General features: G+C 43.3%; 1 protein-coding gene across 5 annotated transcripts in view; it reads left to right on the top strand.

The window, feature by feature from the left end:
• ADGRB2 (adhesion G protein-coupled receptor B2) overlaps positions 1–23,490 on the top strand; it is a 124,592-nt gene that overhangs the window by 58,965 nt on the left and 42,137 nt on the right. For all 5 annotated transcript variants that reach the window (XM_089479336.1, XM_089479337.1, XM_089479338.1 and 2 more), the window contains 11 exons: positions 5,531–5,695; positions 9,765–9,929; positions 10,899–11,000; positions 13,198–13,304; positions 13,938–14,132; positions 14,919–14,987; positions 15,074–15,182; positions 16,062–16,208; positions 16,841–16,916; positions 17,179–17,281; positions 18,372–18,415. In XM_089479336.1, the coding sequence (XP_089335462.1) occupies positions 5,531–5,695; positions 9,765–9,929; positions 10,899–11,000; positions 13,198–13,304; positions 13,938–14,132; positions 14,919–14,987; positions 15,074–15,182; positions 16,062–16,208; positions 16,841–16,916; positions 17,179–17,281; positions 18,372–18,415 (1,282 nt within the window). The remainder of the gene's footprint in view (positions 1–5,530; positions 5,696–9,764; positions 9,930–10,898; positions 11,001–13,197; positions 13,305–13,937; positions 14,133–14,918; positions 14,988–15,073; positions 15,183–16,061; positions 16,209–16,840; positions 16,917–17,178; positions 17,282–18,371; positions 18,416–23,490) is intronic.

A 23,490-nucleotide genomic window follows, 5' to 3' on the forward strand; every position in this document is an offset into this window, starting at 1 on the left:
GAGTGGGACTATGACTTCCCTGGATCTAGACATGACATGTTTGGGATGGAAAGATACTCCATTGTGCTCAACACTCTTCACCATAGCATAACTGCGCTCTGCAAATGTCTCAAAGGCTGCCAACATGCCTGCAAAGCAATGCACTTATTTTCATATGAGAATGACTAAAATGCAACCAGCTGGGGGAAAATAACACAACGGTGTAAGGAGGAGTTGCACTAGGGATTCATATACTGTATATCTTGTGGGAATGGTGGAAACATGTGTCTGCTGTGAAAGGAGAACAGACCTCCATCATGCAATAAGTCAGGATTGGTAGGGTCAGGCAGAGGCTGCATTCACACTACAGAAATAATGCATCTTGGTGCCACTTTAACTGCCATGGTCCAATGCTATGGAATTCTGGGATGCGTAGTTTTGTGAGACCTTTAGCCTTCTCAGTCAGAGAACTCTGGTGCCACAACAAACTGCAAATCCCAAGAGTCCATAGCATGGCGCCATGGCAGTTAAAGTGGCACCAAACTGAATTATTTCTGCAGTGTGGAAGCAGCAGAGTAGTTGATCTTGGCCATCATCATTATTATATCCTACGTTCCTCCAGTTCGGGACTCAAGTTCCAAAAGTTGCATCAAAACATAGTTAGAAAACCCATAAAAATATAAATGCCAAAGGTACGACAGAAGACGCAGAAACTTTCAAAGTAGATTTTATTTTGGAAGGTGGAGTCAGTTTAAAAGGGGTTTTTTGTCCCCCTCTCCTATCTTAAATAATAACAAAATTACAAACCTCACGACTACCTCCCTACTTTCAGCAAGGTAAAACAAGTGGGCAAGTGTTAATGTGAGTGATTATTGTGAACAGTTTGGATTAGCGACAAATGGGGAAATGTTGATTAGTTTTGACCCGAAAGCTGTTCAGGTGTTCTTCAAAGTGGCCATCTTGGGAGAAAGCCCAGAAGCTTCGTCGCCTGTTAACTGGTTGATGGAGCTGGGAATCAGTTTTCTTCGTACGGCGTGCAGCAATGTTTTCGAGGCCAATCCGAAAACGCCGTCTTGTGCATTTTGGAAACCATCTCCCTTGCCATGTTCTCTGCGCACTCCTTCTTGACAGCTGCTCTGATGCCACATTCATGCCATTGTGACTGATGCTCTGAAAGCAGAATTTCACTGATCTCCCAAATGCAGCCAATCCTTTTTAAAATATGTTTTATTGCCATTTATTCATATATATATATATATATATATATATCTCCACATATTGACATCAGACATAAAACATATACTACATGACATAAAACTTACATTTCCTTCATTTTGATAAAAACACGTAACATAAAAGTTGGACTTCCTTCTACCCAGGATCTCTTTTCCATCTCTTCTTTTAATTTTATTGTTTTATCTTAATATCTTTCAGTTGTGTAAACTGTACATTAACTTATATCCTTTTAGTTACGTCATTTTAAATTGTGATTATCTGCTTGACCTTCTTTGACCAATCTGAATAAATTCTTATTTTAATTAACTTACGATATATCTTAGTTCAAAATACATAATATATTCATTTTCCTTATATATTAGCCCAGATTCGCATTATTGCACAACTATAATGTCTTTTCCATCTCTTTTTTCAAATAGTCATAAAATATAATCCAGTCTCTTTCTATATATTCTTTTGTTTTCCCTCATCATCATCATCATCATCATCATCATCATCATCACAACAACAATAATAACTACATTCTCATGGGAAGACTATGTAGTCTTCCTGAATACAGACCAGTTGCAGATTTGTAATGCTTACCTTTCAAATCCATAACTGCAGCACTGAATACCGGCCTTTTTTTTTGGGGGGGGGGGGCAAGCCATTTTTCCCCCCACCAAGAGGTCTCAAAATGAAAAGATAATAATAATCTCACTGCAATTGACCATTTTCTTGATATATCAAAGCACTGTTCACTGCCACATCCACAACTGATGCTGAAGCATTGGTACTTTGACAGCAATTCCTGTGTTTATTCTGGCAGGTAGTTCCTTCCATCCAACATAAGGAGCATTGCGCATTGACAATGTCTTCTGTCAGCAAAAGTGAATAGTTCTCCTCTTGAAATGGAGATCCAAATTATAGGTTGCTGTTCAAGAACTAAAGCATCAGTGCTTAGCTGAACCATTGCCCTACATTGCTTGCACATTGAGGAACATCTGAAGCAGTCTCCAACTGGTGTCATACCATTGTGTCCCTCTCTAATCCAATATATCAGTGGCCAATGTCTGTTCAAAATCTCTGGCGAAGAGGTCTCTCCCAACAGAAAGCAGAAGTCATTGTCCCACTTTATCCTGCTTTGGTTAGGCCAGTGGTTCCTCAACTTTGTTCCTCTAGGTGTTTTGGACTTCAACTCCCAGAAGCCCTGGCCAACTTGGCCAACAGTCGGGGATTCTGGGAGCCAAAGTCCAAAACACCTGGAGGACCAAAATCTGGGCACCTTTGGGTTAGACTTTAGTTGGAGTTGGGTGTCTAATTCTGGGACATCAGAGTTGAAGAAGGATATCAAGAAGCTGGAATGTATCCAGAGAAGGGCAACCAAGCTGGTGAAAGGTCTGGAAGCCATGTCTTATGGGGAATGGGCAAAGTTATGGCAGACTTATCAATGAGAGACCTCCAAGTCACCCTGTTAACAATAGCCCTGCTGAGATCTTTTGGACTCAGGGCCATAGCTTCTTTGAATCTATCCACCTTAATGCCTTTTTTCTACTGACTTCCACTTTACCAAGCAAGCACTTTGATAACCATTTTTTAAACATCTAAAGGGAAGTCTTGTGGAAGATTGAGCATGCCTGCTTTTACCTCTTCCACAGGATAAGACTTCAAACAGTGGGTTCAAATTATTTTTCAAAAGGAGGGTCCAAATACACTTCAAGAAGAACTACCTGATATTAAGAGCTATTCAACAGTGAAATACCATATATACTCAACTATAAGTCGACCTCATGTATAAATTGAGGGCAAGCTTTGGGGCCGAAATTATGGTTTTTGATATGACCCATGGATAAGTTGAGGGCAAAACTTAAGGGCATATAGCAAAGGTTGAAGCAAAGCAAAACAATGTCAAAGAACTTACAAAATTCCAGCAGACGTTGCTCTTTCTGCTCACTCTTAAGGCTGGATAGATGAGAGAGTAGTGGGGATTGCTGCTTCCAGGATAGATTATATTCTTGCCATTCACTGGGGCATAATTCCTTCTTTTAAATAAGTGTTCAGATACAAGACTTACGTGACCCATGGATAAGTCGACTCAGGTTTTTTGGGTCAATTTTTTGACCCAAGGTACTAGACTTATACATGAATATATATAGTAGATAGCCTGGGAGAGTGGAGGGTTAGAAGCAGAGTCCCGGATGGTCTTTCTGCGGATACCTGCACAAGAGTTGAACCAAGTCGTCATTGAGATCCCAATCTCCAGCTTCATTTGTCTATGACTCTATGACTCTTAACTCTTCCCAGAGACATTTGGGATTGAATGTGGGACATTTGGTATGCAGAGCAGGTGTTCTTCCATGAAGCAATGGGCCTGTCATGCACCATGCTCCCCATCCGTGAGTGTCAACATGGAATATAAGCAGATACAGATGTGAATAACTGTTGTGCTTTCTTTGTGCAACTGACTTAATTTCGCATCCGGTTTGCCCTCATTCAAAATCATAGGCTACCATATACATTTATGCAGATCTGGATAATCGTTGCTTATTGCATACACAATTGGCTTAATTGTCGCCCAATCTAGGCCGCTGTGGAAGTGGGGAGAGATTCATTTTCTGCTACATGTCTTGTTGTTCTGCTTCATTCAGTTATGCTGCAATATCATTTCATTTTCCCATCTTATTTCAAAAAGCCATAATATTCTCGGGGATGTCGCAGCATTATTGGGTTGAATTTGTGAAGATGAAGGCTTAAATCAAGATGAGAGTGTGGCTGTAATGGATGCCGGTCATGTTTGGGGGAAAACTGGCTGCACTCTTATATCGAGGAGATGGAGAGTAACTTTATACCCATGGAATTATGTGATGTGCAATGTCTCCTCATTATTATATTATTATATCCATGGAGTTATGTGATGTACAATGTCTTTTCATTATTATATTGTGACACTATACAACTGAATATGCAATTGAATATGAAATGCCCAACCACAGTGCACAATACATGTGCACTGGCACAGTATGCACAACTCTGCTATCATAACCTTTAACTGAATGCAGATTTCTGCACTGGACAAATAAATCCAGCCACTTCCACAGAAGTAGTTTCCAGGTTTTAAAGGAACTAGGTGCTGATCCCATTACTAAATAGGTTCAGCACCTTGAGGCACTCCTGTAAATCTAGACAGATAGCTATCCAGCCTCTGTTTAAAAGCCTCCAGTGAAAGTCCAAGGGAGCATCTTTGCAGTTGAACAGCTCTTAGCATCAGGAAGTTCTTACTAATCTCTTTTCCTGTATTTGGAACCCATTGCTCTGGATCCCATTCTCTGGAGCTGCAGAAAACAAACTTACTTGCTTGCTTGCTTTTCTTGGAATTTTGCAATACTGAAATTGTGGGTGAAATCAAAACAGATACATTTACTTGTCCTTACTTATCCAGTAAATATCATTCACCGAGTGGATATCAGTACATCTTGGAGCAGTGAACCCTACACATTAGCCATGCGATAGTCAAAATTTTGCGCCTTGGACAAGTGGCTAGACAACTTCAGATCCTCATACTAGAAGGAAAGGAGAAAAAAATTAATCCCTATTATTCTCATTTTTATAAAAATCTGCCATCTCCTTTACTCCCCATCTAATATCCACACACACATTTTTAGGGAGGAAAAAGATTTGATTGATGACAAGTGTTCCAACCTCTTGAGTCTTTCTGTTGGCCTTTTCTGTACTTTTCCCAGCCGTCTGGAGAAGAATCAACCGGAGTTGTGTGCACCACACCATAAATTCTGCTAGAGGCACCATGATCACAATTGTTTGATTTTTCAAGCCATCGCCTAATAACCCTTCAAATGTAACCTGCCTTTATCACAGCTGCGCACTTCGGAGGCTTGGGCCAGGCTTTTGTAGACTCGGACCTACGTCCGCACATGCATGGGGTGCACCAGTGAGGTGGGCTCCAACCTATGTGTAAGCCACCCTTTTACAAAGCTCCCCAGGGTATTGACCCTACATGGAAGATCACTATTTAGAACCTTGGAAATTGCCTTTAAATTTCAGGTCAAACTTTGGTCCTCCGAGTGATTTGGATGACAGCACCCAGAATTCCTGACTGTTGGCCAAGCTGGCTGGGTTTCTGGGAGCTGAAGTCCAAAAAACCTGGTGAAACCAACGTTTGACAACTACTGTTTTAGACTAAAAGTGAATGCACACTTCTGCACATTGTCAGCTATCACTGGATGGATTGGCAGGAGATGGGGAGTCTCCATATTTTTGCTCCTCCTGCCCAGTTGCACCATGCACTGATGGGATGTTTTGTTGTGCTTCTCTGTGACAGTGGAAGGTCAGTGGCTGGACTGGGGATCCTGGAGCCGCTGCTCTGTGTCATGTTCCAATGGGACCCAGCAGCGCACCCGCAAATGCAGTGTCTCCGCGCACGGTTGGGCAGAGTGCAAGGGGGCACACGCCGATGCCAGGGAGTGCCACAACCCAGAATGTCCAGGTAAGGAACCTATGAACCTCCAAACATGGGATGTTTGAAGATGGAAACTCTAAGCCCTTCCAAGGCCAAGAGTCCTGCAGAAACAAGAACTACCCATTGTGCCTGTTGTGGCCCATAGACACTTGTGTTGTTGTTGTGGAGGCTTGGTTTGCATTTCCATATTCTTCCTAAGGGAGGAGAAAGGAAGCAGGTTAGTGAGGTTTAATCTGCAGAAATAATGCAGTTTAACACCACTTTAACCGCCATGGCTCAATGCTATGGAATCCTGGGATTTGTAATTTGTTGTAGCCCCAGAGTTTTCTGACACAGAAGGCTAAGTACCACACAAAACTTTGAATCCCAGAATGCCATTGTATTGATCCAGACAACAAAGTGTTAGCCTAAACCAAAAAACAAAACAGTACACCAAATGGAAAGGTCTAGGCAAAAAGTGTTCACAGAGTAAAACGTAAAAATAGTTCTAATGTCTAAAATATTCTGATGATGCAATGACAAAGGACTCCCTTACATCAAAATAAGCAGCGTATAAACAGTGCAATGCAGTGTACAAAAATGCATTAAAGATAAGGAGTGTCTAAACTTCCAAAATGCATTGAGAGTAAAAAGTATCAAAACGTCCAAATGTGCTTCGACAAAAGTCTTCCTAAGTGTTAAAGCAGAGCAGTAGTAGCAGCAAAACAGTTATCCTATCACCAAAGAATCATCCAGTATATGTAAGTAGGATAGATAAGGCTTATAATAATTCTGTATCCTGGATGCTCAAACAAATTGCAAGGCTAAAGTGGTGTCAAACTGCATTACTCCTGCAGTGCAGATGAGGCCTTAGGTACGGAAGGTCTGAATTCTAACGTTAATCCAAACCAGAGCCGATGAACTGAGTGAGTTTACTGATATGTTGGCTTACCATTCAGCAACTGATTTAATAGGTCTACTCTAGTTGGGACAAACACAGTGGCACTATGTGTGCTTTTCAATGGCAGGCCTTTTCTTTGAAGGACAGGTCCAGTAGCTCCCGGGCTTTATGAACCTCTATGAGAAACCAGCTATCTTTGGTTATAGGGAGAGATATAAAGATTTAAATTAATAAATGAAACAAAAGACTGTCCCAACCTTACGAACCTTGGGCCTTCCCCGCCCAGATCCTTGCCTTGTCACCTAGGAGCCTGAGCTTGGCGTTGGATGCCTTGACGTAAGTGCCGCGTTCTGCCAATCTGTCTGGAGTGACAGCTGCTCTCCATAAAGCCACCGAACCTAATACAGTGGGTTTGGAGACGCCTGTCATCAGGCAGCAGTGACAGATGGCCCTCGATTGATGCGTCCCCTCTTCTGCTCCCTCCGGCTGCATTGGTTTTCATCTGCCAATTTAACTGAAGAGTGACAGCTATGGGTGGGAATCCAAAGAGCTGGGTATGGCCACCGCTGGTTGTAGGGACCAGAATGGGCCAAAGGCAGGACTTCTCTTGTGGCCCCCAAGGCCCCTCCAAAGTTCCCAAGGTAAAATGGGGGCATTTTACCTTGAAACTCACACCACAACTCCTAGATCTACTTATCTGTGAAGAAATCATTCCTCAAAAGATGCCCAGAAAAGAAACCAGTACAGGTTCAGGGTCCCTTATCTGGAATTCCAAAATCTGAAATATCCCCAAACCCAAAAATATTTTCCACATGTGGCTGAGATAGCTACAGCTTTGCTTTCTGGCGGTTCGATGTACACAAGCTTTGTTCCATGCCCAGAATTATTCAAAATGTTGTATAAAGTTGCCTTCAAGCTATAAGGTGTACATGAAACATAAGTGAATTGTGTGATTTGACTTGAGTCCCGTCTCCAACGTACCTTTCTATGTACGTATATGCAAATAAAAGTATTCAAAGATGATGATCATCATCATCATCAGATTAGAAACGCAGTCACCCCCATTGATTACACAGCCTTGTCCATTTTAATAATTTAACGGTATTGTTTTATTGTTAATGCATACAATGATGATTTATTGGTTATTATAGGTGCATGGGCTTCTGGGACATTGTATTTTATTGTATTTGAATGTTTTAAGGTTGTTAGCTGCCTTGATCTTAATGGAGAGGTGGGGTATACATATTATCATCATCATCATCATCATCATCATCATCATCATCATCCAAATTTGAAAACATTTCGGATTACTTAGGCATATCCAGTCACTTTCTGGAAAGCATGGAGATTATTATTCCTTCCTTGGTCAAAAAGTGGTTTTACCCAACAGTCAAAAAACTTCATCATGAAGATAGTGAAAATTTTCCAGACATCCCAAAGTGTTGCAGAAGAATTATTCCACATAGAAAAGCATGTGGGTTTTGTTGAGCAAAAACCTTATTTTGTCTATAGGTTCTTTCCCCCACTACTGGGCTGTAATTTTTTTCTGATAGAGGATTGTTCCAAAGTACTTAGAATGCTTTTGGGTGTTCTATGTCTCCCATCAGCTCAGCCAGAGTCAGAAACTTCATGATCATAAGAGTATTTCAGTAGAAGTCACAATAACAGGGCCAGAGGTTGCATTCCCAAGACTCTTGAAAAGAATGTGCCGTAAAAAGGGTGCAAGGGCAAACTTATTGGCTGTCAGATTCTTAGTTCCACTGACTATTAAGTCTCCTGACCTTTAGAAGCTGCCCTCCGGTGTCTTAGATGTGATGGAAAAGCAGCAGAGCATTGACATGGAAGTTTATAATGTTAGGACTTGGAGCCTTGATGCTATCAATTGAGGTTCCTATTAACGTTTGCAAACACCCTCGCGAAGTAATTCCTGCATCAGTACCTGGCAGACAGACACGAATCCACCTGAGACCTGTGGTCTGATGTGGATTCATCGATGCTCTGGGAGAAAAATTATTGCCAATTCGAGTTGCATGCCCTCCATTTTTCCAACCTTGGCAGGGATGGTCCTAATCCATTCTCTATCACCTTTTGCTTATAAAAGGTCCCAGTTTCTGTCTCCTTAGTCCACTTTCCCCCTTTATGCACAACTTGCTTCACTTGTTGCAAATGGGGTTCAAAGTGCAAAAGTAGTTTGCACTCCATGAACTCAGTCGAGGAGAGAGGAGAAGAAGAAGGGGCAAAATCTTGTGCTTCCCAGTGGATCCACACAAAAGCAAACTGCTGCACCATCTTCTAGCTATTGTGTGTTTCCTCATTAACATTTCTTTTGCCATTTTGATCACACTCTGTTGTGGCTTGGCCACACATGTCTGCAGCTGTTAAATATTGGATATTATTTCTTGTATTTATTTATTTTGATTTGGAAGAAAAGTGGGCCCTGTTTACAGAAATCTGGCAAGTATTGGGCCTCATCTGCACTGCATAAATAATGCAGGTCGATGCCGCTTTAACTGCCATGGCTCCATCCTATGGACTCCTGGGATGTGTAGTTTGATGTGGCACTGAAGTACTCACAGAGAAGGCAAAGCATCTCACAAAACTGTTGGTCCTGGAATTCCATACAATAAAGTGGTGTCAAACTGCGTCATTTCTGCAGTGCAGATGAGGCCTAGGTTTTCAGCATTCTGGAAACCTGTGTTCAAATCTACTGGGTGCTTGTCAGGGTGTTTTGTTGGTTTTGAGATAAGCCAGCGTTTGTCGCCTGGAGATCCTCAGTAAATTGCCTCTTATTGTACAGGGAAATTAAACTCGGTTAGCCTAGCTGTTTCTAAGATCTCTAGAAAGACAAAACCTTGAACGAAACCAACTCACCTCTGGAGGGATGGAAATGAATCCCATTTGTTAAGGGCACCCTTTTGTGGTCATGGTCTGGTTGGGAAGGGGAAGGGGGATTTTTGCTTAAATGAGATCTGAATTATTGATAAATGGGTTTAATCATCTGTGGAATATTTGATTAAAGTAATTATCAGCCAGCAGAGTGGCACCTCAGTGATAAAAGAAAGAAGTCTTCTATATCTCCATGCCATTCTGTCGGGTCTTCCAGCTAATACGAATCTAAATTGGGAACGTGTGTGAGAGAGAGTAAAAGAGCAAGTTTAGAAGGGTTTCCTAATTTTTCTTCCTTTCTTCCTCCCTCCTCTTCCCCCCGAACCAAAGCCGATAGCAAGTGGGGGCCATGGAATCACTGGAGTCTGTGCTCCAAAACGTGCGACACTGGCTGGCAGAGACGCTTCCGGATGTGCCAGGGGACGGGCGTGCAAGGCTACCCGTGCGAAGGCAGCGGAGAGGAGGTCAAGACATGCAACGAGAAGAAATGTCCAGGTACTTGGCCCTATTTCTGGGCTGAGTCTTTCCAGATGCCATCGTTCCTCCCTTCCTTATGACAAAATGCTTCTTTGCAATGTGCAACTCCATCATCTGACATAGGCAACTCTGTAAGGGGACAGGGGACATGTTTTTCCCTCCAGAAAATGTCCCCCATGGGCCATACCCTGCAAAAATAATAAAAGCCCAAGTGGAACTAATATTCAGTATTATACGTTTTCCTGCATAACCGTGGGCTCCCTGATGGTTTCGAAAAGCCTGTGAGAAGGAAAGGGTAGCCGTGGAGATTATTGGCACTTTGTAGTGTCTTTCCGGGAATAATTCTGTGCAAAAATATACCTAAGTGTTTTTTTTTGTTCTTTGGGACAGAAAACAGGTTCGCTGCACACAAAAAAGTATGTTTACCCCCCCCCCCCCAAAGAAAAAAATCATGCAGATTTATTTGCAGAGAAATCCCTCCAAATGCTTTGCAAGGTCCCTATATTCCTGGAGCAAGGGCAGGGAAAATGCAGCCTTCATGTCCAAAGCTTCCCCAAACAGTTTTTTGCAGGTTTTTTGGGCTATGTGGCCATGTTCTAGAAGAGTTTATTTCTGACGTTTTGCCCACATCTGTGGCTGGCATCTTCAGAGAAGCCACAGATGCTGGCGAAACGTCAGGAATAAACTGTTCTAGAACATGGCCACATAGCCCCAAAAACCCATACAGATTTATGGATGCTGGCCATGAAAGCCTTCAACTTCCCCAAATAAGTGAAAATATGCAATCCTCTTAAAATCCCCTGGACATCCCTGCTTTCTTGCAACTACTTTATTTTGCCCCTCCAAAATGGAGATAGGAAGTTATGCAGCCATTTCTGGTTGCTGGTTTGCTTATGGCGACTCCATGAATATCATTAGGCTTTGCTTTGGGATACCTGTCCCATACTGTCGGTCCCATCAGCTGTCACCTTCTTCTCCTTTCCTCAGCCTTCCATGAGATGTGTAAGGATGAATATGTCATGTTGATGACTTGGAAGAAAGCGGCTGCTGGGGAGACTGTATACAACAAATGCCCATCCAATGCCACAGGTAAGCAACTGTTTGTGGGTAGTGCATCTGCATTTTCCAGGCTCTGGAATGGAGGCTTGACAACTATAGAGAAAAACAGGGAAAGGGAGGGAGGTACTGTGAGAGACAGATGGAGAGAGAAAATACAGATGCCCCATGGGATCTGTATGCCAACACAGGTTGCCCACTGAAAGCTGAAGGCCCTGTGGCTTTTACAGGCTACGTCTGCACCAGCTGCTTTGGTTCTGGTTGACTGCATTGTCTCTCTCCGGTTTGCACTGCATGACAATGGGCTCCTGCAGTCTGAAAAACAGAATGGTCCTCTTGGTTGGGCGCTCTGTGGCATTCCTTTAGTGCTGGTTTGCTTGGATTAATATTAAATGATTTTGCATTTCCACCTAGGGATAGCCCAGCCTTTCCCCAGTTTGGCCAGAACCCTGTTGGTCACTTATGCAGGCATAACGTTACATATCCATTAATGTTCTTTGAGCACAAGGCTATTCAGTAGGGATGCAATTCTTCCCTTGGTTTCTTCTTGAGGAAAGCAGTGAGTGATTTTAGCAATTTTCTTCCCACTGTGAGAAAGTCTTCGGGAACCATAAGGTTTTCAAAGACTGATTGCAACTCAGTGCAAAATTTGCAAGTGGTGGTTTTGCACAGGAGACAGCATTTTTGGCGCAGAAAATAACATTTCTCCACAGAGAAATATTGTTTTCAGCCTAAAAATATGGGTTTTTGTAGAGAAAATGCTGCTTCCGGTGCAAAACAACCACCCGTGAATTTTGCGCAGAGTAAGTCCCAAGCTGTGAAAATTGTCATTAGTCCAGGATTTTTCTCGTCTGGGTTTCTCGACACTCAAAGAACATATTTTTCAATGATGTTTCAAATATTTTTGAATATTCTTTCCATCCTGGTATTGGGTACCTCCAGCTACAATGAATCCCTAACCAACAATCCCAGTTTCGCTCCTGGAGCAGATTGTCAAGCCAACCATTTAGTGGCTGGGGAAAGGCATGGAAGGCCAGGCAGTGGTTATTCTGTTTCAACAACTGTCCACAGGAAGAAAAAGACATTCTTGTGGACCTGCTAGGCTCTTCTTGAATATGGGGAAGGGGGGAAGGATGCTGAAAAACAGCTGGTCACTGCTTGACCACCCCTCTCTCCTCCAGCCACTAAATGACCGCATGGTGACCCAACAACAAATTCAAAGGTTGGAAATATATGAAGGAAGGAAGCAGAGCTGAGCCTGTGGAAGCTGTACACTCCATCAGTGCAATATGGGATCTCAGCCTTTCTCTTCCTTTTAAATAAAATCTGGTTGCACTTACATTAAAAAAAACCCCTCTTCCCAATCTTATTCTTTAAATTTGCACAGTGCCATGTCTTTTGCAAATCTCCCACTGCGATGTCTTTGGCAACGTTCTCTCTGCTCTTTCTCTCTCGTCCTTTCCCTACTTTGAAGATTTTTGTGCAGAGTTGCAAATTTAGCAGCGTCGACAGGGGCACACATCTGGCTGCTTGCAAGTGTGGCACATTATATTTCTTTAAAAGAAGGAACAACCCCAGGTTGGAAGAATAGATCATTTGCTACGGGAGGGGGGAGAAAGCCCACGTGTGAAGAGAATGCGGCGTCCCAGGCCTGTAAACAATGCTTCACAAAGGGAACCAAAGCTGTTCCCTTATACAAAATTAATAAGACTGGTAGCAGGAACTTGGTCAATCTGTGCTTTCTTCCACTGAGAATGCCTCCGACAGCATACCCTCCGACGCATCACAGATGAAAACTGGGACAAGCATGGCTGTACAACTTTAGAGTCGGGCAAAGATGGCAAAAGTTATTAATGCGGAAAAGCACACAAACAAAGATTAGGTTGGAGCAGTTTGCTGTTGCCTGAGCCGACTGTAAGGGATAGAATTTGGTCCCCTTCTCTCTTCTTCCCTCCTGTTGTGTTAACTGAATGCCAGCTATTTTTGGCTTTTGAACTCAGTTTTCAGCAATTGCTGTAAGTTGAGGACAAAGGGGGAAAGTGGTGGAAGGACAGAGAAACTGGGACATTTTAAAAAGTGAGATGACATTGATCAGGACTGTCTCTAGCACATCAGGATGGTTAATGCTTAGCCACCCAGCATCTGTAAACTGCCTATTTCAGATGCTAGTTCTGAAGTCCTTCTGCAACCATTTTCTAAGCACTCGTTTTTTTGCCTCTCTTCTTCCCAGGTTCTGCCAGCCGCCAGTGCCTGCTCAACTCCAACGGTGTGGCTTACTGGGGTGCGCCCAGCTTTGCGCGCTGCGTATCCCATGAGTACCGATACTTACATCTCTCAGTAGGTGCAAACTGTAGCAGGCAAACTGCCTATCACACTCTTCCTTTTCTAGGGGCCCTATATTGACCCATTGAGGGCCAGATGGTCAATGGTGCAATTGGGCCCTACTAGTCAGTTGACATTCTCTTCTTTCCCAGTCATTTCCCATACCTCCCAAGTCCAGTGCTGAAATATAAATCCTCCCTAATGTGATTGCGATCCTACATCATGTGGGTGGATTGTCATGCTCTGCTTGCACAGTTCCACTTTCCCGGAAGATAGGTTCCAAGAACTGGAGCCCCTTGCCATGGCCAGTTTGCAGCTACAAAAAGGGATCTGAAGTCCAGGAGGTGAGGTTAGCATTAATCTCCCTACTGCAGGATTGCATCTAGGACAAGGAACTGCCATGGCCACTACGCACCATTGCAATACATTGTGGGTGTTTGAAAGCTACCTTGGTGGGTGGATATTGGCCAACCAGGTAGTGAATGCCTTCTTCCAATACTAAAAAAAAATCAAATAAAGAAATGCATACCCAGTGGAATGCCACTTAGAGGTTTCAGCCCCATGGTAATCTGAAAGGTTCACTGGCACATGATCATTGTCCATCCATAGCTGCGATTTTTTCTTTCCCTCTTTCTGTCCCAATCCTAGCTCCGGGAGCATCTCGCCAAGGGGCAGCGCATGCTGGCAGGTGAGGGAATGTCTCAGGTGGTCCGTAGCCTGCTGGAGCTCGTCGCCCGCAAAACCTACTACAGCGGGGACCTGCTTTTCTCGGTGGAAATCCTACGGAATGTCACTGACACTTACAAGAGAGCTACCTACATCCCTTCCGCAGATGATGTGCAGGTAACATGCCAAATTTCTGAAGGCGCAGGAGGTCTTTCCTTGGCTTGGGGTTAGAAAGCTGTGATATATGAAGCCATTTCTTTGTGTTATAATATGACAGGGAAAAGCAGCAAGGGGAACTCTTGCATGTGGTTTGGGATCTTCTAGGCAAAATCCAAATTTGTCCTTGAAGAAAGCCAGTTTCCGAGACCTGTTCAAATCATGCAAATTAAGCAAGTTTGCATAGATCTCCTAATTTTGCAGAAATTGTTCTGCCATTTCTGAGAAGGTTCAAAGAGATGCACAGAAAATTTTGGAATTAAAACTTGTTTTTCATAAATTGGAATCTTCTTAGGTGTTCCTAATGTCTTGACTGGGACACAAAAGGTTGGAGAACAGCTCTTTGCTACCTATCCCAAACCAGATGTGCATAACCCACCATTGCTGTTGCCATGTGCTTTCACCACTATGTGGTGACCTATAATCTTGGCCACGGTTGTTCAGAGGTTTGTCACCATTGCCTTCCTCTAAGGCTGAGAGAGTGGGACTTTCCAAAGATCATCCAGTGGGTTTCCTTGGCACAGCAGGGGCTCTGTCTCATGAAGTCGCAACTCCATACAGAAACCTTTATATGATGCTAGCTCTCTAACCTAATGCTATATACACACAAATCATTATCAGAATTCTGGCCAAAGTTTCAATTATTAGTAATATTTCTCAGGACAGTCCTTTCACATCCTTAATTTTCTGAGATAGATCAATTTTGTTTCCCCATATGTACACCTTAACTTCTCTCTCCATCCTCAGCGATTCTTCCAGGTTGTCAGCTACATGGTGGATGCAGAAAACAGAGACAAGTGGGAAGATGCTCAGCAGGTGAGCTGACACGCACTGGAGGCATGGTATAGCGTCAGGAACCCCAAGCCTATGTTCACACCTTGTTCTTTCATTGTACTGCACAGGTCTTGCCTGGTTCTGTCCTCCTCATGAAAGTGGTTGAAGATTTCATTCATCTGGTGGGAGATGCACTCAAAGCCTTTCAGAGTTCCCTCATTGTCACAGACAACTTAGGTGAGTGGCTGGGATGGAAAAGGATGGGGTTGGGGGATGGAATACCACAAGGAAAGACCACCATTCTCTCTCTTGTGGAGGGTACCAAGCCATGGAAAGAATACTCTGAGGACCATAGTTTCAGTTCTGTTGGTTAGCCCTAATTAGAATAGACAGTAGGTGAGTCAAAACATGGGTCAATGGTTGAATGGTTCTTCATTTGGTTCAATGGTTCTTCTGTAGTTTTGACTAAGAATTGCATTTAGACCATACATGTTCCTCAGAGTGTGTATGTTCTCCAAGCCCCAGAGAAACAAAAATATACTGTAGCTATCTGCCTGATGCTTATAAAGCTATGTCAAACAAAGACAAACTTCTCCTTTGAGAAGTAGCCCAAAGACCTCCTTCTTGTTCCCATGGCCAACCATTCCAGCCCCCTTCTGCCCTGCAAGAAGACACCTCAAAGCACTTCCAGCTTTTGTTTAAAAACTTCCAAAGGAGATTGCAAGGCAGAATATTCCACTGTTGAACAGCTCTTACCATCAGGAAGTCCTTCCTAATATTTAGGTGAAATCTCTTTTTCCTGTAGTGTGAATCCAGTGCTCCATGTCCTACTCTCTGGAGCAGCAGAAAACAAGTTTGCTCCCTCCTCAATATGTGGATGGAGGATGCCTACTGGGAAAGACATGCTTCTTGCTCCATACTCGATATGACATCCCTTCAACTATTTAGACATGACTATCATCCCACCCCTTAACCTTCTCTTCTTCAAGCTAAACATACCTTGCTCCCTAAGCCGCTCCTCATTGGACATGGAGGTCATATTGAAGAAGACTCACCCATACATATCTAGTAGTGACCCCTTCCCCTTTCTCCCTTTTTCTCTCCCACCTTTGGCAGTAATCAGCATCCAGAGGGAGCCCGTTTCTGCTGTCTCCAGTGACATCAACTTCCCCATGAAAGGTCGGAGGGGAATGAAAGACTGGGCCCGCCACTCCGAAGACAAGATCTTCATCCCAAAAGAAGTGCTCACCCTCTCCTCTTCTGGTATGTAGTCCCTGGGTGTTGGGATGGCTGGTCATGGATATGGCTGGTCACTTCCTTTATGCGTCTCTCAGAAGGGTGCTAAGAAAACAGCCTATTCTGGGCAGAAAATAATGTCTCTACAGAGAAACATTATTTTCTAAGTGGAAAATGATGTTTTCTGTCAAAAAAAAACATGTGAAATTTTTGCACAGCGTCAGATCTGAACGGTAGCATGTTCTGCACAGGAAACAACATTTTTTGTGCAGATGATAACATTTCTGTAGAAGAAAATAATATCGTGCAGAAACACTGGAACCTGTAATCATTGCCTACATCACCACTGGGATTCTGGGTTGCATTTTTGTCTTTAAAAACAAACAAATAAATTGTTTACTCATTTAAAAAAGAGATATCCATAGTAAGTGAATCTGAAAGAAGTGTGGAATGTTTGGGCTTAAGCTGCAGTTCTGGTGGCCCAAATAGCAGCCTTGAAAATACAAATCTTAATGATGATGATGACAATGATGATGATGATTGAACAAGTTCATTTTAAGCCTACATCACTAATAAGGGTCTGTCACTGCTTGTCCAGGATCTTCTCTGAGCATAGTCTCAGCTAAAATTGTCATTTTTTTCTCTCTTCCCTGCTACAGAAACTGATGAATCGTCTTATTTTGTCATTGGTGCCATCTTGTATCGGACGTTGGGCTTAATCCTGCCTCCCCCGAGGTGAGCGGTTGTGGGAGAGGGCATGTGGGAAGTGGGTGGGAAGCAGCACGCTCAAATGCTCAAGAGTGTGTGCATTGCATGCTTGCATGCCTTAAGGGATGACCAAAAACAGGTTGAGCGTTGGGGTCTCTTCCAACTATAGGATCCTATGATTGCTTCCACCCATTCTACAAAGTCATGAGTTCAGTTAAGGAAGTGGCAGAGTGGCCCATGGCACCACATTTGAGCAGAAGAACCAACCGTTTTCCCCTTCCATCCACAGAAGTCCCCTCGCAGTCATGTCCAAAGTTCTCACAGTGACGGTGAAGCCACCAACCAAGGCCATGGAGCCCTTGATAACTGTGGAGTTGTCCCATATCATCAATGTAAGTATGGCACAAGGCACTCTTGGCAAAGTTATGCATAAGACACTTGTGGCAAACTTTGCACAGGGAGTGGAACGGACAGGTCTCATCTAACGTGAAGTTCAGAAGAATGTCCCATCCTTGCTGGTTATTTTAGCCTCATCGCCCCTCTAAATCTGTTATCTCTCATGTGTTAAAGTAACCTCAGCAGGTTGTGAATAGAGGTGGAAGCAGCAAAGTAGGATCAGTGGCTGACTTGGAGGCAGAGGGAGACCTGTAAAACTAAGGGACCTAGGTCCAAATCCAGTTGGTGTCATAAACATATGTAAGATCTCTTACACATGCGGTTCTGCTTCTTTGGCATGTGAGGTGTGTGAGAGAAAGGGTGCATCTAGAAATAATGCCATTTGACACCACTTTAACTGTCATGGCTCCATCTTACATAATCCTGGGAGTTGTAGTTTGATGAGGCGGCAGCACTCTTTGGCAGCAAAGGCTAAAGAGCATGCATAACTACAAATCCCAGGATGGTGCTAGAGCACTTAAAATGGTGTCAAACTACAGTGTAGAAGCATCCAGGGGGAGAGAGGAAGGAAGAGAGAGCAGTCAGAAAAGAAAAAGCAGCACAGACTGATGTTTGTTCCCCGTGTATTTTGAAATATTTTTTAACAAGGGAAAGATCATATGTTTCTGCCTTAAATAAAAAGGACTGCGGAAGGGGAAAAGAAAATTGTGAGTCAGCCAGCTTTAGTAAGCTCAGCATGAAAGGGTTTCCCCCACTAGCAGCTTTTATTAAGGAGTTAATGCAAGAATTCTCTCTTGGCAAAGATGATTATTATCATCAATTATTAGGAGAACATTTCTATCCCACCGTTTGGCACCGCTGTAAGGGCAGTCAACAATAAACATTTTAAAAATACAAGTAGAGTTTTAAAATGTGCTTGAGTGCCTAGGCAGTGATCTGCAAATTGTGCAACGGCTCCTTTCTGTGGATGAAAACAAACCTGTTATAGAGAGAGGCTGAAATCCAGGAGTGGGTGAAGTGTTTGCGGTAATTCTACCCTTCGGTGCCGCATGCAACTAAACACACTCTCTCTTTTCCTGTCCCAAGGGCACTTCGCATCCACAGTGTGTGACCTGGGAGTACACCAGAGTGTGAGTACATTTCTTCTTACTATGGTGTGGGAGCTATAAGAGAATCCATACAGAGGTTCTCTTCTGCATCTGACTGGGGAAGAGAAAGGGAGTGACTGAACACTGAATCCTAGTACAGTCCTCTCTTGCCATATGCTGAGGATCTGTTCTGGACCCCACCGCATAAGGCAAATTTAGCCTATGCCAGAGTCCCATTTAATTGAATGGTGGCGCAATCCTGCATGCCGTGGTGGAAATGCACCTCTGGCACGTGCACCGTTTTGTTCCTTGCCTCTCACCATCTGCGTAAGCTGGAATCCGTGGTTGGAGAGGGTGTGTATGCCAAGGGCGGACTATATTAACCCTAACTAGATGGGACCTTTTCTGTCCTTTTTGTAATTTCATGCTTGGGCAGAGACTATTAAGTATCCTAGGATGGGGGCCAAATCCATGTTTGTGTGGTTCTAGAATGAAATCAATAGAAAGATTTTGGCTCTCCAAAATGGCCCAGTGGCTGTCTTGCCTATAATGGATATCCAGGGATAGCCATGTTGGCCATATAGGAAAGTACAATATCATCCAAAATCCACAAAACAGTATTACCATCTGAAATAAGGACAACAACCACAACATCGTGACCAAATGCAGGGCTAGGACTAACAACATCGATTCTTTCTTTCTTTCTTTCTTTCTTTCTTTCTTTCTTTCTTTCTCCTCTATCATGTTTAACACCTTTATCTGATGAAGAAGCTGCTGGGGCTTCGAAAGCATGCAACGTGTATTATGTGCATTTTGGTAGACCCAATGAAGGTATCACTGTTTTGTGGATTTTGGGTGATACTGTACTTTGTCTAGGATGCAATGTGTATTTCTAGCACTAGGGGCGTACATAAATTTAGTGAAGGGCTGGGAATTGTGTAGTTCTTCAGATGTCATAGGACTACAGGTCCCATCATGCATCACTATTTGCTGTGTTGGCCAAGCTGATGCAAATTGTAGTCCTACAACATCAGGAGGGCAACAAGTCACTCAGCCCTTGTTTAGTGATTCCATGGGTCTGCCATCCACCATGCTTCTTTCTCCAGCTTGGAAGTTGTGTTGGCTTTGTGTAGGCTCATTTTCTTGCTCATCCATAGTTCACACAGCGAGATCTTGCTGAAATCTTTACAAAGCTATTAAGCATCTTCTATGATGCATGACTTCCATACTTCTGCTTTTTCAGCAATAACTGATGCAGTTCATGCTCTGAAGTCTCATGCAAATTAATGGAGCAATGTACTCTCCATTTGCGATAGAAAAATGCAGGGGGTATTGGGGACTGAAGGTTTATCATGGCGCTTTCTTAGAAAAAGATTGGCTTTTCATATTGAAGGTCTGTTTTGCAACCTTTGAGACTAGGAATGGAAAGAATACTTTAAAAAATTAAAAAATATATTTTAAAAAATGAATGTCATTATCATTAAGAAACCATGATAAGAAGAATCCTAGAGAGATGGGGATCTTCACGGTCCAGAAATTACTTTGCATTGCAAATGGATGTGATTTATTTGTGTGTGTGCTGAAAATGGTATTTTATGTGCAGAAAACAAATTTCCTGCAATCTCCTCCCCCCAATGTTTGCGGTGCAGAAAATGCTGTTTTATGTGCAGGAAACCTGTTTACTGTGCAGGGAATCTACACTACACAACTGATGCAGTTTGATACCGCTTTAATGTCCATGGCTCAATGCTATGGAACTCTAGAATGCGTAGTTTTGTGAGATATTTAGCCTTCTCTGCCAGAAAGCTCTGGTGCCACAATGAACTACAAATCCCAAGATTCCCTAGGATGGAGCCAGGGCAGCGGTGCCAAACTGCATTAATTCTGCAGTGTGGCAGCAGCCTTAGTGAGGGATTGTACCCCTAGTAAAGAACACCAGCATTTAGCTGCAGGTTGCCAAAGCAGAAGTGGGCATTTGCAGAACTGTTGTGCATGCAAATGTGCACATTTGGTTTTGCACGGCTGAGAATGCGATTGCAGATGTGGGTCACACATTCGATTTTGCATTCGGGTGCACGGTCTGTCGGCAGAAAGTTGCCCTTCGCTATGAGGGTTGCCTAGAATAATCAATGCAGGACTCTGCATGTGAAGATGGCCACCACACAACCTTTCTGTAAACTCTCAGCCCGGATCCTTTCAAGTTTTCTGGCGAGGGCGGTCTTGTTGGAAAAGCAAGGGTTAGGGGTACAGTTCAGAGTTATTGCTCCGGCGGGGAAAATGGAAATTTCAGCACCAGAGGAATGGACAGTGCTCTTAAGAGCACTGTCCATTCCTCTGGTGCTGAAATTTCCATTTTCCCAGCCTGTGTTGTATTGCAGCAGGCACACATTTCAACATCAAAAAAGGAGCTTGACAGTGTCTCCTCTTCTGGCAATCCTAGCCTGTGCCAAGAGCGAGAGTCTCCCTTAACAAGGACACCCCGCCTCTCACTGTGGGTTAACTTTGTTAATAACAGCTATTGATTAGCAGACGCTTAGAAATTGATGCCTCCTGCCTGCCAGATGTAATTCATTATCAGCTGGCTGGGAAGAGAGGACCGTGGCAGAGGATAAAATAGGGCACATCTTCCTCCGAACGCTTAGGAAGAAAGTCGCTGCAGTGTGCATCGCTTGGTTTTGCACTTGCGGCCTCCTGTTTGGCTGCAGAAACTCAGAGGGAGGCAAGCCATCCAAAAGCTGCAGTGGTCCTTGGTGCTGTTCTTGTAAAATCAATCAATTAATCAGTCAATCTTTATTTATAGTCAATGGACCCAACAATACACTGTACCTTAAAACAAAGGAATAAAATTTACATTAAAAGGTACAAATAGATTATATAAATTTAGAGTACATCACACCACAAAATTGATTCATTTTAGATCGAAAGTATGTTATCCCTGATCACTGTTCATGTAAAATACGGATGGGGAAAGGGCAGTTTATGGGCCACATGTGGCCCCAATGGCCTAGTTCGTAGATACTGAACCCCCCAGGATCCCTCATTAATTTGTTTTGCCATGACTCCATCCAATGGAATCCTGGGATTTGTAGTTTGTGGTAACACCAGAGCTTTCTGGTGTAGAAAGCTAAGTATCTTACAAAATGACAAATCCAAAATTTCATAGCATTGGGCGACGGCAGTTAAATTGGTATCAAACTACATTAATTCTGCATGGCAGATGCAGCCTCAGTCAAGTTGATGAATTAATGGGTGATGCTGAAGAGTCTGAGTTAGCTAGGAGCAGCGTGTGCGAGAGAGTGTGAGCTGTGATGTAAGTGTATTACATATCCAATCTGCTTCGTTGGATTCAACTTCTGTTAATAGTGTATTAGTTTTGTATTTATCTACCTTTCTCCTCTGGTAATGTTATACAAGGTTGGATTCAGACACAGTGTCTGTAGTGGTAGCAGTGAATAAAAGAGGGGTGGTGTCTGGTGGAGACATGAGTCACCCCATATTTTACACAGGTACCTTGAGGGCATCTAGGAGGTCCCCAAAGTTGGTGGCCACAGCAGTAGGACAGGAGAAGTCCTTACACTGGGGTCAGAGGTGGGGACAGGGGAAGCTTTTACTCTTGGTGGCAACAATGAGATTTGTGGAAGCCTTTGCATTTGGTGGCAGCGAAGGTTTAGGCAGAATCTCACATCTGGTGGACAAGCAGCGGTTTACGTGGAACATCCCCCACAAGATCCTTTAAAGTTTGGACTAAAACATGTAGTGAATCCTTCAGCCTTCTGGCCTTGGAGCTACCAGTGGATCTAGCCATGTGTGATAGGTCAATTTGTACCTACATCTTTTCTACAGGGATCTCACTACTAGTTCCACCCTTTTTTCATGAGTGACTGGTTGACCTTCGTCAAGTCACATTCCCTCAGACTCTTCTGAACCAAACTTACCAAGAAAAACCCAAATTTCGGTTCTCCTTAGGGTTGCCATAAGCCGGAAATGACCTAAAGGCACACAACATACATACACAGCCACAAACATTTATCTTACCGGTTCCCATGAAAGCAGAGGTAGTCTATTTGTGCACCGATAAGCCGACCTCCTCCATTTCTGAAATCTTGGGGTTCCTTCAACCTTTTGCTGGACCTTTTCCCCCCTTTGTACCCACCTTTTCTTTTCTTTTGTTTCAAAGAACTTTCCTATTTGTCCTACCTGTGCCACTAGATTAGAAGGCGTTTGATTTCTCTAACTGCAACCCTTGTCGGCGTGATTGTGAGTTTCAAAGGAACCGGTTAGACACACTCCTGACACTGAAGTTGTCGGCCCCCAAATGATGGATTTGTTCCTGCGTCACGTACCCCTTTAAAAATCCTTTGATCCCGCTACCTGTGTTGCTTGCAATGCAAAGCGAGTACCAGATCGCTTCCGTTCTTTGAAGTGTGGTCTCCCTTCACATCAAAGTAGGGAGGCGAGGAGAGAGATTTCCACATTGGGTGAGCTTACTTGTTGTTGACCAAGGAATGGATCCTGACATGGAGAGAATTCCTACAAAATGTTTACAAAGGGAGAATACTACTCTACTAGGCATTTGTAGCTCCTCCAGCACAGTTCTGGGGTCAATGTCTGTTGGACATTGACCACAGAGTTGCCCTGGAGGACCTAGAGATTCATAAAGAGGTGTCCTCTCAGATAAAAGCATGGTGTTTTTGTTACTGGTGGTTTATCCACATTCACAGGGGTCTTGTGATGCTAACACTAGTGAATATGTAGGGACAAGTGTATATAACTATGCTTCAGTCTCTGTGGCTTGAAGATAGTATTCCATCAATGCCTCTGAAGCAGTGGATGGAAATCCATGAAGCCTCCGGCTAAACTAAGTCAGTTAGTCTTCGCGGTGCCATTAGAGTCCATCCCACCTCTTTCCTGTTTTATATGGAAACACATTAACATAGCTCTTGCTCTGAAAACTCCTACAGAATTGTTATTTAATAGAAAGTGCCTGCCTACATAAATTCATTTGTGTGCTTTAGTGTTTCTTTGAACTGAAAGGAAGTGAGGCACATGATAATCTTGGTTGACTTTGTTTTCATTTCTGTCGCTCTAGGAAATTAGATTTTATAATCCAACTGACC

Source organism: Sceloporus occidentalis, unplaced genomic scaffold (assembly GCF_023333645.1).
Source record: "Sceloporus occidentalis isolate IW3139 unplaced genomic scaffold, rSceOcc1.0.p SCAF_13, whole genome shotgun sequence".
Classification (NCBI taxonomy): domain Eukaryota; kingdom Metazoa; phylum Chordata; class Lepidosauria; order Squamata; family Phrynosomatidae; genus Sceloporus; species Sceloporus occidentalis.